Source organism: Centroberyx gerrardi, chromosome 14 (genome assembly GCF_048128805.1).
Source record: "Centroberyx gerrardi isolate f3 chromosome 14, fCenGer3.hap1.cur.20231027, whole genome shotgun sequence".
NCBI lineage: Eukaryota > Metazoa > Chordata > Actinopteri > Beryciformes > Berycidae > Centroberyx > Centroberyx gerrardi.
In genome coordinates, this window is record NC_136010.1 from 27,609,612 (window position 1) to 27,626,027 (window position 16,416).

The following is a 16,416-nucleotide window of genomic DNA, read 5'->3' on the forward strand; positions in this document are numbered from 1 at the left end:
CCTCTAACCGAGCAAGCCACTGGATCGGCTACTGGCTTGGCTGGTCATTAGCTTCCGTGGCTGGTAACTAGCACGCTGGGGCTAGCATCCCGCTGGATCAGCTACTGGCTTGGCTTGGCCAGACATTACAGTAAGAGGCTATTGTACTAAACCATAAAACATTTTGTGTTTGAAGAACGTATTGTGTTAAAATAAAAGTGTATGACTGTCCCATATGTTTGAGCCCAAAATATGACTCGTGTTGCATGCGACCGACCGACCGAAACTCAAATCTGATTGACTCCAGATTTAAGTTGTTATAGTTGTTGTGTTCTAGTGGTTAAAAGTTTTATTTTGGAGTGGAAAATGCAGAAATTGGACATGTAATGACCCGGAAGCGGTATATTTGTTTATAAGTAGAAAACGGTGGTAAGTCTGTCTCAGCTCTTGCAGTGTTCCTGAACACTAATATGAAACCGTGAACGGAACTTCTTTAAAAATGTAAAAGTTTATAGCCTGATATTATATTACACAGGCAGAGTATGTGAAGGCAAAGACATCCCTGAAGAGTGGCAAGAGCTGCGGTGAGGATGGAGTGGTTCCAGAGGTGCTGAAGTATGTTCCAGTTGACAACATCGTACTGGACTTCATCAACCAAGCCTATGATGCCGGAGAACTACCGGACCAATGGAACCTTCTCAATATCATCCTGATCCCAAAGTCTGGTGACCTAACAAGCACAGACAACTACAGAGGGATCAGCCTCAGCTCAGTTCCTGCCAAAACCTTTAACAGGTTGATTCTCAACCGCCTTCGGCCTGTGCTAGACCCCCTGCTGAGACCTCAGCAGAGCGAGAGAGCAGCGTACGACCGTCAAGCAGGTCTTGGCTCTGAGAAGGATCATCGAGGGAGTGCGGAACAGAAACCTCCCAGCAATCATGACCTTTATCGATTTCAAGAAGGCCTTTGATACAATCCACGGAGGCAAACTCATCCACATTCTAAGGGCATACGGCATTCCTGAGAAGCTAGTGCAAGCTATCAGCAGGTCATACGAGCACACTCGAGCCAAGGTCAACTCGCCTGACGACGAGACAGACACCTTCAACATCCTCGCCGGCATGCTGCAGGGCGACACTCTCGCTCCCTACCTCTTCATTATTGTACTCGACCACGCATTGAGGAAGGCCATCACTGGACGTGAAGAGGAGCTCGGGGTCACCCTAGCACCCAGGAGGAGTCGTCGTGTACCAGTTGTCACAGTTACGGACCTCGACTATGCCGACGACATCGTGCTCATCTCAAACACTGCTGAGCAAGCTTGCGAGCTCCTGCTGGCAGTTGAAATGGAATGCCTAAGAGTGGGACTTCAGCTGAACTCAAAGAAAACCAAGGTCTTGGCCTTCAACACCGACGACACAGTCGTGTGCACCAGCAGTGGAGAGACCCTCAAAGTGGAGGAGGACTTCAGGTACCTCGGTGCCTGGATCTCATCCTCCCTGAAGGACCTCAAGACTAGAAGGGCAATCGCCTGGAAGGTGCTGCACGACATGAGGAAAATGTGGAATTCTGAGCTCAGCAGGAAGATCAAGCGCAACCTCTTCGTCTCCACTATTGAATCCGTCCTGCTGTATGGGGCAGAAACATGGACACTCACCGCTGCCCAGGAGAAATCGCTGGACGGGTGTTACACCAGGATGCTCCGTATGGCCCAGGACGTCTCGTGGATGGAACCCATGAACAATGTTGACCTCTACGCTGGTCTACCGCTGGTGACCACAAAGATACGTCAAAAGAGACTGAGGCTCGCTGGCCATAGCTTGCGCCATCCTGACCTCATCGCTTCAAAACTTGTCCTCTGGGAACCCATGCATGGTAAAGCCACACGTGGTGCTCGGAGGATAACATACGTGGACGTGCTGAAGAAGGACACTGGCTACGCCAGCGCTGATGAACTGCGCTCTGGCATGCTGGACTGGGATGTGTGGAGAGGTGTCATCTCTGCCCGAGTTGCCCCAGTGGACTCGACATGATGATGATGATAGCCTGATATTATCGTTTTGAAGCAATTTTGCAAACCACGATTGGCAGCCTCTCATTCACAGTGATGGATTACCTTTACTGACTGAATTAAGTCTCCAGAGTAGTTTTCTATGCCGTTTGGAATTGAATGGGAGTGAAGGAGCCCGAGTGGTATGGCAAAAGTGATTTTAAAATCTTATATTGTGGCACATGCATGTAAAAACAGTCAACATTAAAGGGATGAAAAAAGTCAAAAATTAGTTGTCCTTTAACATACTGTATGCTAAAGCGCTAGCAAGCGTACAAGATTTATGCACCAGAGACACAGAGATGATTTTCATATATTGGCTCCCCAAAAGTTGTGTAATCTTTAATGTGTTAATTACCAGTAACCTGATCCCAGTGTTTTGCTACAAAAACGAAGCTCTTCTCCCAGTCCGGATATGAAAGCTAAGAAGGGTTTCATCCCCCAGGCAGTTCTAAAAAGATCCTAAGCCAAAGGTGAAAGTAAACTTTAACGTCCTCTCATTCCAAAGCAGCACATATAGCACAGGTAGTTAAGAGTTTAATATGGAAGATGGTTTATTAGAAAATCCACTAACTCCATGGATCCAAGTTGACTCAAGTCAGAGGCAGCCGGGCTGTTTGTGCCCAGTGCGCACTGCGGGGCCTAATTACGGTACGTGCTCTTTACGCCACAATATGGTGGCATTCACATGTGCATTTGTACTACATAAAAATGACTAGTTATGAATGTACTTCGGTGAGACCTATACGTTGCTGGATGGCATGGATCGATAGAGATCAGTGCGTGAAAATATCAGTCTGTTAAAAAAGTTGAAACTAGCGGGACTTTTGACAGAGGCCAGGTAAACAAACTAGCAATCAGGTAAACTGCTTCAAAATGTTTCGAGACTCAGCAACCCACAGCAACTAGCCTAAACCTAGGTGGTTTCAGCTAAATTTGACAGATGCCAAATGTCCCATGATTGGCTTGTACACCAGGCAGTAGGCTAGAAGTCATACACGTACAGGATCCTTGCTGCAGCCAGTGGACATTCACTTACCAGGAGATCAATGATTTTACCTATAGCAGGTAAGTCAATGCATGAATTAAATGTTTTGTTTTGATTGGGATTTCCATTCATTGGTTTGAGATGCAAGGTAAAACAGACAGGCAACTCTCAGTTGACTAAATGTCAAACGAAGGCTTAAGCAGGTAGTTTCATCAAGAATAGTCTTGAGAACTTCACAGAGAGGGATGCCATGGTCACATTGAAAAAAACGAGGATTACTATGAAAATCCTGACTAGAGTTAGCCTAACAAATCAATGTTGAATTGAACTCTTCCTACCTGCTCCATCAGGTTCTGCTGGAGAAGAACAGGAGCTCCCAGCACTCTGCTCTGCTCAGACTGGGGGCTTCGGTCCGGGTCTGGGCTCCTCAGACAGACAGGACAGAGAGGACAGATCTCCAGGAGGTTTCACAAAAAACCTCTAGCTCACTGCACGCACGCACACATACACACAGAAGAAACCAGGTCGACATCAGTGGGGTAGAGTCATACTATATGACAGTAGAGCTACAGTAAAAATACTAGAGTTGTAGCAGAAAAGAACGGAACTATAATAGAAGACAGTAACGTCTGTCATGGTAGAAGGTAATGTAGCCGAGGGTTATTGCGCCTGTACTTCTGCAGGTTATAAAATAAAACACGGAGGTTCCGTCATGTGAACAAGACACCTGTCAACACTTTATTCCTTCCCAGCGAGTCCAACACCGTCCACACACGCTCACCACTTCCGTTCTTACCCTTCAAAATAAAAGCCCCAGATCTACTGCGTAACTGCTTACCAAAGGGAACTCCCTCAGAGCCTTTAGCTAAGAGGCAACTCAATAAAAATAGCTTACAGTATTAATCAGTACAAGAATCAAAGCACTCAATAGAGCCAGGAAGTAGCCTAATAATCTCCCTAGTTAACTGTTAATAATGAGGGTCGATGACAGATGTTGGGCCAAGAAAAAATACCCAAAATTGACATCCATAGTAGGAATCATAGGTAGGAATGCATGCTAAACATAGCTAGAGTTAGCAAACAATTTCCCTACAATTACCTGAGTGTAGCTGAAGTGCCGGGTGCTGTTGGCAGCTGTCGGGATTCTGTGGGGAAGTGAACTGCTCCTCTTCTCTCCCGCGGTGTCAGGTCCTTATCCAAGTGCTGATAATATATTAAAGGAATATTTCGACTTTTTTCTCAAAATGACCACTTTATTCTCCTAGTATTATGACTTTTTTAACGTAATTTGGCCCATGGTGCAAGACCAGCCTCAGAGCCAGGAAAAATAATCGATAGCCAATAGATCCCGCCAATAGCCAATAGATCCCGCCCCATTCACTTTGATTGACAGACAGCTGAGACATTATGAAAAGTGACATTATGAAATAAAAAGAGGAGCAATGAAAAAAGAAAAAGGTAAATAAAAGAACCACTTTGAAAAATGTAATTCTGAATAATATCATGTAATTGAAAATAAAAGCCATTTGAAAAATAAAAAAAGTTTTTATGAAATAAAAATACAATTAAATATAGTCATGTTATTATGAAAACAATAATTATGAAATTATATTATTTAATAATTTTTAAATTAAAGGAAAACAATCAATCATTTATTTATTTATTTATGTATTTATTTATGTCATTATGTCATTATTTATATATTTATTTATTTAATTGTGACTATTTTGGTCCTCCATAATATTGACAGTTTTTTGTGCACTTTTGCGAAATTATATATTAATAGAACTTTTCATTAAGTGAAAAATGATAATGTTTTGAGGCACTTATTTAATTTTGTGGCATGCATTTGATATTTTGAGAGCATTCAAGCATTTTGCAAGTGAAATGTTTAATTTCGCAAAGAGTAATTCTGTTCAGAGGGTTGTGTTAACGAAAAATTGACTACTGTTTCATCTTACAGTAACAGACTCACTGGGAGCTTTGGTGGAAGCTGTCCACAAGGTGGCTCATGATGATAAATGGATGCTGCAGAACCTCCTCCCTCTGTTCAGTGGAATCCAGCTGCAGCATCTCAGCATCTGCTTCAACAAGTCCTTAAACTGACTTCTACAATGTTGTCTACTGCCTTCAGGTGACAGATTGGCTTGAGCTGGAAGAAGAATAAACCGAAACGGTAAAGGATATCTCAAATCACCTTCCTGGATCTTGGCAATGGAGCTAAATATGTTTTTCATTATGTGTGTTTGTGAAATGTCTTCATGTATCAAGTGCTAAAAGTTGATTGGTCAAAAGAGACCACCTGCCTGCTCAAGATCATCCAGGGAGTTGAATTTACAGTCATTCTTATTCCCATGCTCTACTAGCATCTAAAAGGAGACAGTGTTCTAGTAAGCTAATCTATCCTGCAAAGAAAACCAGCTTAGCGTTATGAAGAACGTTGTAAATTGTCTGGAAGTGACAACAATATATCCGAGAATCTAAACTCAATAAAGCTTATCTTTGGGTCCTGGGGAGGGCAGCAATACGCTCGAGCGTCTAGCCTGCCTCAAAGCAGCAGAAGAAGAAGAACAGGAAGAACATTGGTACCTGTTTGGCACTTTGGCACTGGTTGGCAGAAGAAAGCAAGCCTTGTTCTTTCATTACACAATGTGAAACCGAAATTTTCTTACCTGAATATATAAAGGTAACAAAGATTTGCTGGAATGTAGTCACAAGACCCGCAGCCCCGTTCACAACAAGATGGACGAAATAAGGTGAGTTCAAGTTTGAGAAGTCTGTCGTACGTGACAGTTAGCCAGCGTTGGGATGTTGTTCTGTATAGGCTAACTTACGTTAAGCTAGCTGGTTGTGTCGCCCGTTGTCATTGCACTTCTTTCTATGCTATCCAAGCGTGCACGTCAGTATCTTATCATAAACAACGCAAATGTCATAACGTTACCCAAAAATGTCTAGCCCCTGTACGTTACATATCACGCCAAACTCTCTTCAAAAAGATGGCAAATGCTGCCCTGCTTATCGACATGTTGCACACAAATAATGGAACACGTCTTATTATATGAATATTATATTTTATGAATCATTAGGATCCATCTTTCAATTCGGCATACATATAATATACCAAGCAGAACTTAATTTCAACAAAATCTCAACTTTCGCTTGTTACTGCCATATCTCCTTCCATCAAAATGCACTGTGTTGGGAAAGCAGTGAACCAATTGTAAAAGTTGAGATTTTGTTGAAACAAAGGATTGATGGATCACTTACATACCGCATTTACTATAAGTCCTTAAAGATTCGTGAAAAGTCTTACGTGTTGTTACTACGAGGTGTGTATGTTTGCAGATACGCAAGGCAGCATTAAATTACCATTTTTTTAAATGGAGTTTGGCCTGATGTTCTCTCCATATGAAGTCACTTGCCCAAAAGGAATCAGAGGTTATGTTCATTTAAGAATTTAACATTGGTGCAAACTGTCCAACACATTTGATCTGCTGGTCTATGACTTTAAGTCAAATTATGTATTCTACAGGTTATTGGCCTGCCAATATTTGTTGTATTTTTCTCTGCAACGGAATATAATTTATCCCATTTCATATGCCAGTCCTTTGTTGGGCAACCAGCCAAGGGAGGGCCCAGATCTTCCATCTCCAAATCTGAGGCCAAGGCACCAGGAACTGATCCCAACACCATGTGGTCCGGTGAGATGTAGTCCTTTTATCCCGTCTCATTGTCAAGCAGTAAGACTCATAACGAAAAACATTAGTATTAATGCAAGAAAAACAAAATATTCTGCAGGCTTAATATTCTGCAGGCTTTTGTGTATCTATGCAGGAGCAGAAAAAGTCTGAAACCCTGTCATCTAAAATCAAGGCCTTAAATATCATACATGGGTAAATATAGCAGGTCAAAAAAGCAGATTTTTTTTCTGGTTGGAAATAATCCCAATCACTCTACTGTACATAAGGGATGGGACGATATGTTTATCTAACAATACGGATTCGATACGCGATATGGAGTTCATGATTCAATACAACCACAATACGATGTAATAAATAAAAGTTCAATGACAACAAAGTCGTACTGTGCAGAATTATGTTTATTTCTGAGCCACAAATCTGTCTGGCATTCTAGCAAGCCAATGCCATTGGCTTGCTAGAATGTAAACAACAATTTAAAAATGTCATTACAAAGTGCAAATAATATAATTTGGATGGAGAGCTTGTGAAATTGTGATGGGCAAGCTGTCTCATTTGTGATTACTACAGCAGAAAAAAATGTAGCTAATATCACCATACAGTTTTCTACCCCATGATACGTGTTGTCACATTTTCGTATTGCGATATATTGAATTTCGATATATCGTCCCATCCCTAGTACATATATTTTGTATACTGTTGTTTTCATTTCACATTAATTTCAGTTGCAAAATTGGTCTTTTAACTTGCTGCAACTCGCAGACAGTTAAAGTTCCAGCTTTATCAGTCATTTCTTCACATTCTTTTCCTCCAGATAAAGCCTTGGTCGGAGCTGTCGTGCCTGGTGAAGCTCTACTTCTGCTTCACCATAACGTCCCTGTGTGCGCTGCTCGCCCTCACCCTGTACGGCATCTACAAGCAGAGCATGGCCTCGTACGCCTTTGAGGACGACATCACCGTGTCCCTCATCCAGCTGGTCGGAATCTGTAAGTGGCATGACTTTCATTAAGCGCTCCATTAGCGATGAGAAAGCAAACTACTGTTGAGGTCTGAGGAAGTTGGCTACTCTCCTCCACCCTTTTTCTTACCAGTTTACCACACCGATGCCAAAGAAAGCAGAAGTGTTCCCAATGTAATCATATGATGCAAACTGACGAATGCAACGCTCCCCGCTCGGCTCACCCAATGCCATTTTGTGTATGCCCCCCCCCCCCCCGAAAGGACCGATTTCCCCATTTGCTCTTTTTCGGAGATGGTTGGACCGGATGCCGTATGTTATTATGTATTCAGTATTAGGCCCGTGCATTAGGGGTTCTCAAGTGTTTTCATGTCACAGACCCCAAAGTAGGCATCCATTAGGAGCCATTTGATAACATTTAATCTTAGGGACCCATATGGGAAGATTTTTGTTGATTTAGTGTTGAATTTTAGAAGTGTCTCCACTCAGCTTCACCCAAAAAATGTTGGGACTTCTTTTTTCTGGTATCAGTCATCTTTTTCCTCTGTAAACAAGTTCGCTGGAAGGTAGAGCGTGTGTCGCCAAGCACTTGGATTACCACACGAAATGCCGCAAATACTTCCATAGAGAATCATAGTTGGATTAAGGTATATACATGTCTAAAATGCACTTCAATAATGTGACTAAAACCAGAATACTCCACATGTCTTAATGTGATTATTCAGGTTAAGGGAATCAGAAAATTCTGTTTACATGGCAATTTCTTATTCAGACTATTGTCTTAATTGGGTTAATATCGGATTATTGCTGTCCACGTAAACATAGTCAGTGTTTTACTTTGCCATAGTAATGGAATTGCTACTGTATCAGTTCTATCATCCGACTGTTAAACCCATACATAAGAGTGTAGGAAATAAGACCAAAAATTATAAAAAAAAGTGATGAGGTATGCTTTATATGCAAATGAGGACAAGTATGGGATTATGAAGAAAACATGAATTTACAGCATATATACATGATTGTTTTCACATTACCAGGTCTACAGAAAGCCATACATATGTACAGTGTGTGTCTGGGCATCTAGACATGCATTACATATAAGCAAAAACACTAATTCTAAACCATGGCCAGATAGCTGCTTTTTTTTTTACTTTTTGGGAGAAATCTAGCTTGGACATAATGTATTTTCTCTGAATTTTCTAATATCTAATGAATACTGCTGTATGTTGTCGTTGTCTGGTCCCCTGTAGTGTTCTGCATCTACTACATCAGCCGAGGCGTGCTGCAGGAGAACCGACAGGAGCTGGTGGTGTTTGTGCTGAGCGTGTTGGTGGTCACGGTGCGATCGGTGGTCAACTTCTTGGTGCTGCCGACCCAGGACAAGCAGGAGCTACTGGTAGGACGCCATCTACTGGAAGCTTTGTGCCATATGATGCAGTTTGTATATATATTTATTGAAGAATGGATCATTATTATTGTTGTTTGAGTATTTCCAAGATTTCCCCACTTTGTCTCTCCCTCCGGTGGTGAAAAGTATTTGAAATGTTGTTCAGACTACAACCAAACAACCATGGAAGTATTATATTATCAGTTATATTATCAAAGAAGGTGTAGCAGCCAGTGTGGCTCACCAGTAAAAACAGTTCCACCCTAGTAAAAATGGCTTCCTCGGACCTGGTAATTTGACTTTCAATGATTGTAACTTCTAACTTCGGCAATAACATAACTTCAGTCTAACATTTCAATAGCGGTGTATAGAGAGTGTCTCCAACCATGGTGCCAATTGGTTTTGTGTAACCTGACTCCACAGTCTACATGGATTAAATAGCTATTTATTACTGGAAAAAAGTCCCGGATTCCAGCTTTAAACTGACCCTCTACTAGGTTTAAAGTCTTATGTCAAATAGCCATTGGCATGGCGCATTGATTTGATAGATGGGAGAACTTAATGAAGGAACAACTATGGTATGGTTTACTTTGGCAACATGAAATTCACTGAACTGAGGAAGTGCCAAACCATCATTTTGGCTAGCTAACAATAAAACAAGCACATCTTTTGTGATAAGCTGCAACACTTCCTGAGGCCAAATTTCCCCAGAGTACAAATGATCTTTGGTCTACTCCTCACAAATATAAACCGTATAAGACTATGTGTATCTTCTGTAAGCTAATGAACAGATGGAACCAAATGAACGTGTGTACTTGTGAATGTAAATTCAGCGTCACCTTTTGAAATCACTGAAAAATTACCATAAGATAAATTGTACACTTTACTGTCTAAACACCTACCCACCAATACTTTGTTAATTTAGACTAGATAGCTTGATGGGAAAATGTTTTATTCACATATCCAAATTTATGAACAAAAAATCTTAAGGCAATTTAATGTATTACTATCAGTCTTTTCATATTACACACACTCATTATGGACCCTAAATGCAAACTATAATTGTCTCAGATAATCATTTAAATCTTTAACAAGACTAAGAGTCTAACAGCCCCGCGACATTGAATGTTCGTTCCTGCTGGGAATCAAACTCTGGTCTCCCGATTGAGAGTCTGCAGTCTAACTCCCTGCAGCACACTTTCACCCATGTGACCATAAAGTGGTGAACAGAGCGACCGACAGTGCGATCCATAGAGTCCCTGCTGTCATAGGGCTAAAAACCGTGCATCAAACTTTAACTTTTAATACGGAAACAACACGGGACACTAAAAATTGTCAAATCAACCAGTGTAAACAGCCATTTGGCTATTCTATGTATTACACAGTTATCTTTCATTCAGCTTAATGTATATTATACTACTTGCATTGCCGCTTCATATGTGCAGTGTAGTGTCGTGAAATCTCTCAGTTGCATACCAGGTACAGGGTTCCCACACACCAGGTCTGGAGAAGTTATGAAAAGGTATAAAAGGGAGAAAAGTTTTGGAAAAGTCATGAAATTTTATTTGTAAAGTCAATCTTTTTTTTTTTTTCTTGAATACTGTCAAATGTCAAAAAAGCAGCAAAAATATATTATAATCCTTGATTTTAAAGTGAAAAAAAAATAATGCTTCAGGTTAGTGTAGCTGATAGTTAGCTTTTAATTCAGTCTCAGTCAAATTTGGTCATGGAAATTTGAAAAGGGGTCATGGAGAAGTCATGGAAAAGTTTTGGAATTTCATCAGTGAAAAGGTGTGGGAACACTGCAGGCAGGCTGTAGCTGTAACATATGAAGTTGTAGTCTGCATCTTTGATTTAGTGAAAGTGCATAGACTGGGCTGCACTAAATAGTAAAATATGGCCAAACCAAAACATCTTTCTGATCACACCTAAACTGCTTTCTTCACAGTTTAAATTAGCTTTGTTGAAATTAACGGTTACACCACTTGATGTCACTATTGCTGTCTGTAATAGTTACATGCAGTTGTATACATAGATTTATGTCCGTGGTTTAGTAGGTATGGGAAATAAACTACAAATGAATCTTAATACTTTGTACTAGATAACGTACCTATTTGTCAACCATGGCATAAGTAAGCTAATGTTAACGCCTGAGAAATTTTGTCTCGCACGTCATTGGAAACAGAAGGTGAAAAGGCACACAAGAACACACAAGAATGCATATCGAGAAAGACCGCTAGTTAGTGGAGACTTTACACCCTAACCTACAATTTAACGCACGTCCAGCTGGGGCAACACACTGCAGCTGATTTCATTCATTAGTTCCTTCTCTCTGGTTGAAGGAGTATTAACCAGTGAAAGCTTAGGTGTAGTAGGAATGAAAACCAGCAGACTCTGCCGATCCCTGGTCTAAATACTGTTTCAGTGGCTTTTACACCCTGCGGGAAACATTTTTGACATTTTTGCCATGAAAATGGTCCAATTTAAAGGTATTTTTGTAATTTTTGGGGGCCATTTTTGCCATTATTAGATGGTAGAGAGAGACAGGAAAGATTGGGAGAGAGAAGGGGATGACATGCGACAAAGGTCCTGGACTGGAGTGAACTCAGGACGCGTTTACGTGGTACATGCCTTAGCCACCAGGAAAACCAGTTTAAAGATATTGAGTTTTGGCACAAAATATTGGCTTTGAGCAACTTAAATCCCCAAAAATATCTGTATCCGTCAAAGCCCAGTGTAAACCATCATATTAGACTTTGGGTAAATTCACTTAGAAACTTGTTTAGAGCATATAGATATATTGCCTTCAGTGTTACATAATAAACAGATCAATCTTTCCACTCAGTTTGGGTATTTCCTTGTTTTGATGTTAACATTAATGTAATTTCTGCATAATATTGCTGATGGGTGAAAACCTCTGATCTCCAAAATGTCAACTTTTCAGGAACTAAGGCAAACAGCCTTAGTTTTGGCTTGACAACAATGTATTTCTGACTTTATCCAATGGGTTTTTGAGGCGTTTCATGAGCCCAAGGGGTTCATGAAACCCCAATTTTTTCTCAACCCATAGAGGACCACGTAGTCCTTCAGTTGAAGTTAAAACATGGAGAAAAACCCCACGACAACAGTGATATGTTTGTGTTCCAGGTTCGCTTCGTGTGCATCTTGTGTTTGGGCGTGATCCACGTCTTCTGCACCACGCTGCTCATCCAGAGGCCCAACATGATGGCTTTCCGGGTGGGTGGGGCCTTGGAGAGCCTCCAAGAGCAGTACTTCCTCCTCAACCTGTGCTTTTCCATGGTGACCTTTGACCTGCAGGCTCAGGTAGGACCGCATTCCTGCGCGCTATACGTGACAGACAGCCTCCTTCATACTAGCTCCAGGAAAATTCCCCCCTTGGATACTTTTACACTGTCATATATCATCATCAGTCAGTGATGTTCAGTGCATTCCAGGAGTTATTTTGTGATCAAGTGTTGTAATTTTCCTTTTCTACTTCTCTACTACTTCCCCCAGAGAACTCGCCTGTACTTGTCTATTTAGGGATGAAAAAAAGCATAATTGAATGTCTTTCTCCAAATATATTTGTTTTTTGTTCATAGTGGTTGTTTGCTTTGAGATGACATGCCATGATGGTCATAGTTTACCTTCCTTTTAATTCACCACTACACCACTGGTGATATGTGTTACTATCTATATGTAGAGTAATATGCATAGTATAATTCATGTTCACATCACTGCTTTTGACAAGTGTATTCCTTTTTAATAGAGCTGTTCTCCGGCTTCATCGGCGCTGTCTGGTCTCTCATGTTTCAGCTGTGTCTGTGTATCCTGATCATGATGTCGGGCTCAGCCATGTCCGCCTCCGACAACATCATCCTGGGCGTCGGCGTCTTCTGGGCCTGCCTGACCGCCGCCGTCGGCGCCGTCGCAGTGAGTGGAACCTGCTCCCTTGTACTTCACAGTATTTGGAGAAAAATGAGATAAGATACCATAAGAGCTTGAATGATCCCTGTGGGGAAGTTCTGTAATATTAATGAGGATTTAGCAGCTGACAATTCCAACACTAGAACATATGAAGCAGAGATATATGGATGGAAAATATGGGTTACTGCATGTATGCAGGGTGTGCAAAATAACAGCAGTAGAACATGCTGAGATGAAGCAAGTGAAATATGTACATGAAAATATGCAAAAAAGAAACCAAAACATGTTAAAATATCAATATATTTGCAATGTATGACAGATGAGAAAAGTATTAGATTGTGAAGAAAACGAAATCTGTGTATTTCCAGCGTATACACAGGATGAATTTAAAATGAACGAGAGCACACTTGCCAGTATTCCAAAGCGGTTAGCGGCTGTAATTGCTTGTTGCATCGACTTCTTGTTGTTTTTCAGGTTTTAAAGGAAGCCAAGACCTTGGTGTGGCTCTTCGTCCTGCAGAACATTCCTGAAGTAGCCTTCTTTGTTTATCTGATGTACAGGGTGAGCTGGGAATGTTTTTTTCCCCTGATTTCCAATATTTTATGTCCTAGGCCAATGCAAATAGTGTCATTTATGCTGCCTAGTATTGGCCTGTTATAAACCAATTACAGGAACATTGCATTTATTTATTCAATTGATCAAATTGTGACTTGACCATTGTGTAAAAATCTTCAAATAAAAAAAAAAAAGAGTGATAATGAAATGATAATTAAATAGAAAATAGGCTATATAGCGTAGGCTAAACGATATAGACTTCTCAAACAGCTTATCCAGAATAAGTTAACATAAAAACAGCTTATTCAGAATAAGTTAACATAAAAACAGCTTATTCAGAATAGGTTAACAAATCAGCGCCAATCCTGATACTACAGATACCATCGGTGCAGCTCTACTCTTTATAGAATGTGTCTGTCACTTTGCATGTTTATCAGTGTCCTAGAATAATAAATTGATGACCTGTACATTTACCGTTGGATCGTTGGAGGAAAACGGAAGTTTCCTGTGCTTGCAGATCATCATGGAGTGGGGCGAGGATAAGACGTACACCCTGGAGGCAGCCGCCGTCACCGGGGCTTTGATTTCAGTCGCGATTAAAGCCGTTTTATTCTGGGCCCTGCTCCGACTGGTGCACAGCTTCGGCCAAGGCCTGAGGGAGAGAAGTGAGTATACCGTCTGCAGCCGCTCCTTTTTATTCTCTTGGTGTCAGTCACCATCACCAAGACCAGACAAAAACAAGGCTGGTACCAGACAAAACAAACCCTAGGTGAAAAAAAGTCACTCCTTTAAATAATCTGTATCCTTTTGCGAATTTCCAATAGTCCTACCCAAACTCCACTGTTTCCACTTTCTTGTCTTGATCACATCCCTGATTCCCAGAGGCGGGGACTCGAGTCACATGACTTGGACTCGAGTCACTGTTTGAATTGCTTGGGACTTGACTTGACTTGTACTTTGATGACTTGAAAAGGTTTCTAACATCTTGACTTGAGATCTTGTGTTTGTGTAAATGACTTTGAAGTGAAGTGATGAGATTTGTTCCAGCAGACGACTGAATTTAAATTCTGTTTTCTGAATTTGTATGGAATGATTGAATTTATTGAAGTTGAAACTGATTATAGAAATCAAACTCATGATGCTCTTACCAAGTTTTTATCCTATTAAAACCATATTGCATTGGGAAGTCCTAGATATTTAGTTTTCTTTAAGATATTAAATTGATACTGGACTCTTGATTTGTTCTGACTTGACTTACTGTTCTACATTTAGACTTGAGACTTGACATTAATGACATGGACTTGACTTGGACTTGACTTGAGACTTGTACCTCAAGACTTGAGACTTGGGACTCGAGCAAAGCTGACTTGGTCACACCTCTGCTGATTCCAAGAAACCTCTGACTTTCCCCGGACCTTCAGTGTGCTTGTGTTGGCTAGGAGGCGGCAGAATACCAGAATGTTGCCACTAAATGTCCCGTTCCCTCCACAGTGTTTGCACCCAGCAAGCGATAAAACATCCAGTGGTGCTGGAGGAAGGACAAGGATGAACACGATTCCACCAAGATGAGCAGTTAGTGGAGATCTTTTGATTTGCTTTAGTTGGAAAGCCCGGTCATTTTGATGAGCGCGCTCCAATGGGCTCGACCAGTTTACTGTATTTTGACTTTTATCAAGTTTACTATTAAGTTTCGCTGATGCTTCTCCGTGTGCCTACCTACAGGACGCAAGACGCCAAGAATCATGTTGTAAGGCTGCATGCACAAACTTTCTTCTGAAAACGCACAGAATGCCTTTGTAGCTTTGAATTTTAATCATGGAATTTTAATTTAATTTTTTCCTGTAATATTCATTTTAATGACTTCTGTCTTGTGTTTACAGTGCTCTAGGTTTAGAAACCAAAGAATTTTGTCAACTTCCATTTAAAATGGAGCTTGCCATCTTAAAAGATAAAGGTTTTTTGTTCAGTTACTGTACAGTATACAATATGTTGGCTGATTTGCGTTTGCTTTTATATTTGTAATATATTTCTATATTATTAACAGCTACACTCGTGCGATCTGCATTTTCTTGATTAGTTTCTGGGGCAACACTGGAATAGCATTCATAAACACCAAGTTTCTGATTTAATATTGTAAGTATGAAAAATAACTTCTACAGCATATGTCACTAAACACTGAACTGCTGCTGCACTTTAATACTTGTACGGTTTTTAATAAAATGCCAAAATGAAATGGATGCATTGTTCTTGTTGCTCAATCAGCTGAATGACTGATGGGAGAGATGACTGCTTCATTCAATATGTAAATAGGTACTTCAACTCTTTCCTCAACTTGGTGGATACTGCTTACAAGTTGGATGACACACAATACATTCACACATTTCCTGGTTAAAGATTCTCTCGGTTTATTAAAGTGCTCTGGAAAAAATAGCAGAATCCATTTCAGAAACAACATTTACATTACTTACCATTACAAAAAGTCAAAGTTATAGGCTCTTACAGGTTAGAGTTACAGGTGTTGATAACAAAAGTGAAAAGCACTTTAAGAGAAGACTTGACACAGAAAGATCTTCCACTAAGTCTGTCGACGGTAGTATCAGAGGAGCTTGTTATTCAGTATGTTTCAGTGTAACAGCCATGTGAAACTGTCTCTTGACAGGTTTGTAAGGCCCCGATTGCCTTAAGACTAAATGTTCAGCTCTCTTGGACAGCTGCAAATGGGCTTCAGTGGGCCTCATACTGAACTGAGCAGTTCATTCAACAGACATACTGACCAACACTTGCAACAATGTTAAAATATATTCTGTTAATTGTGTCTTCTTGGAATGCATTTTGAATAAGCTTTGGCTCTAAATTTCAATGTGTGAGTATTTC

The 16,416-nt window shown here is 40.7% G+C and overlaps 1 protein-coding gene across 1 annotated transcript; it reads left to right on the top strand.

The window, feature by feature from the left end:
• Window positions 1–5,594: 5,594 nt before the first annotated feature.
• LOC139909369 (uncharacterized) lies at window positions 5,595–15,760 on the top strand. The gene is made up of 9 exons (XM_071896415.2): window positions 5,595–5,773; window positions 6,622–6,718; window positions 7,530–7,701; window positions 8,924–9,069; window positions 12,208–12,384; window positions 12,877–12,993; window positions 13,462–13,548; window positions 14,060–14,207; window positions 15,034–15,760. Exons 1-9 carry the CDS (start codon window positions 5,760–5,762, stop codon window positions 15,054–15,056), a joined length of 981 nt encoding a protein of 326 aa, XP_071752516.1. The 5' UTR covers window positions 5,595–5,759; the 3' UTR covers window positions 15,057–15,760.
• Window positions 15,761–16,416: the final 656 nt, after the last annotated feature.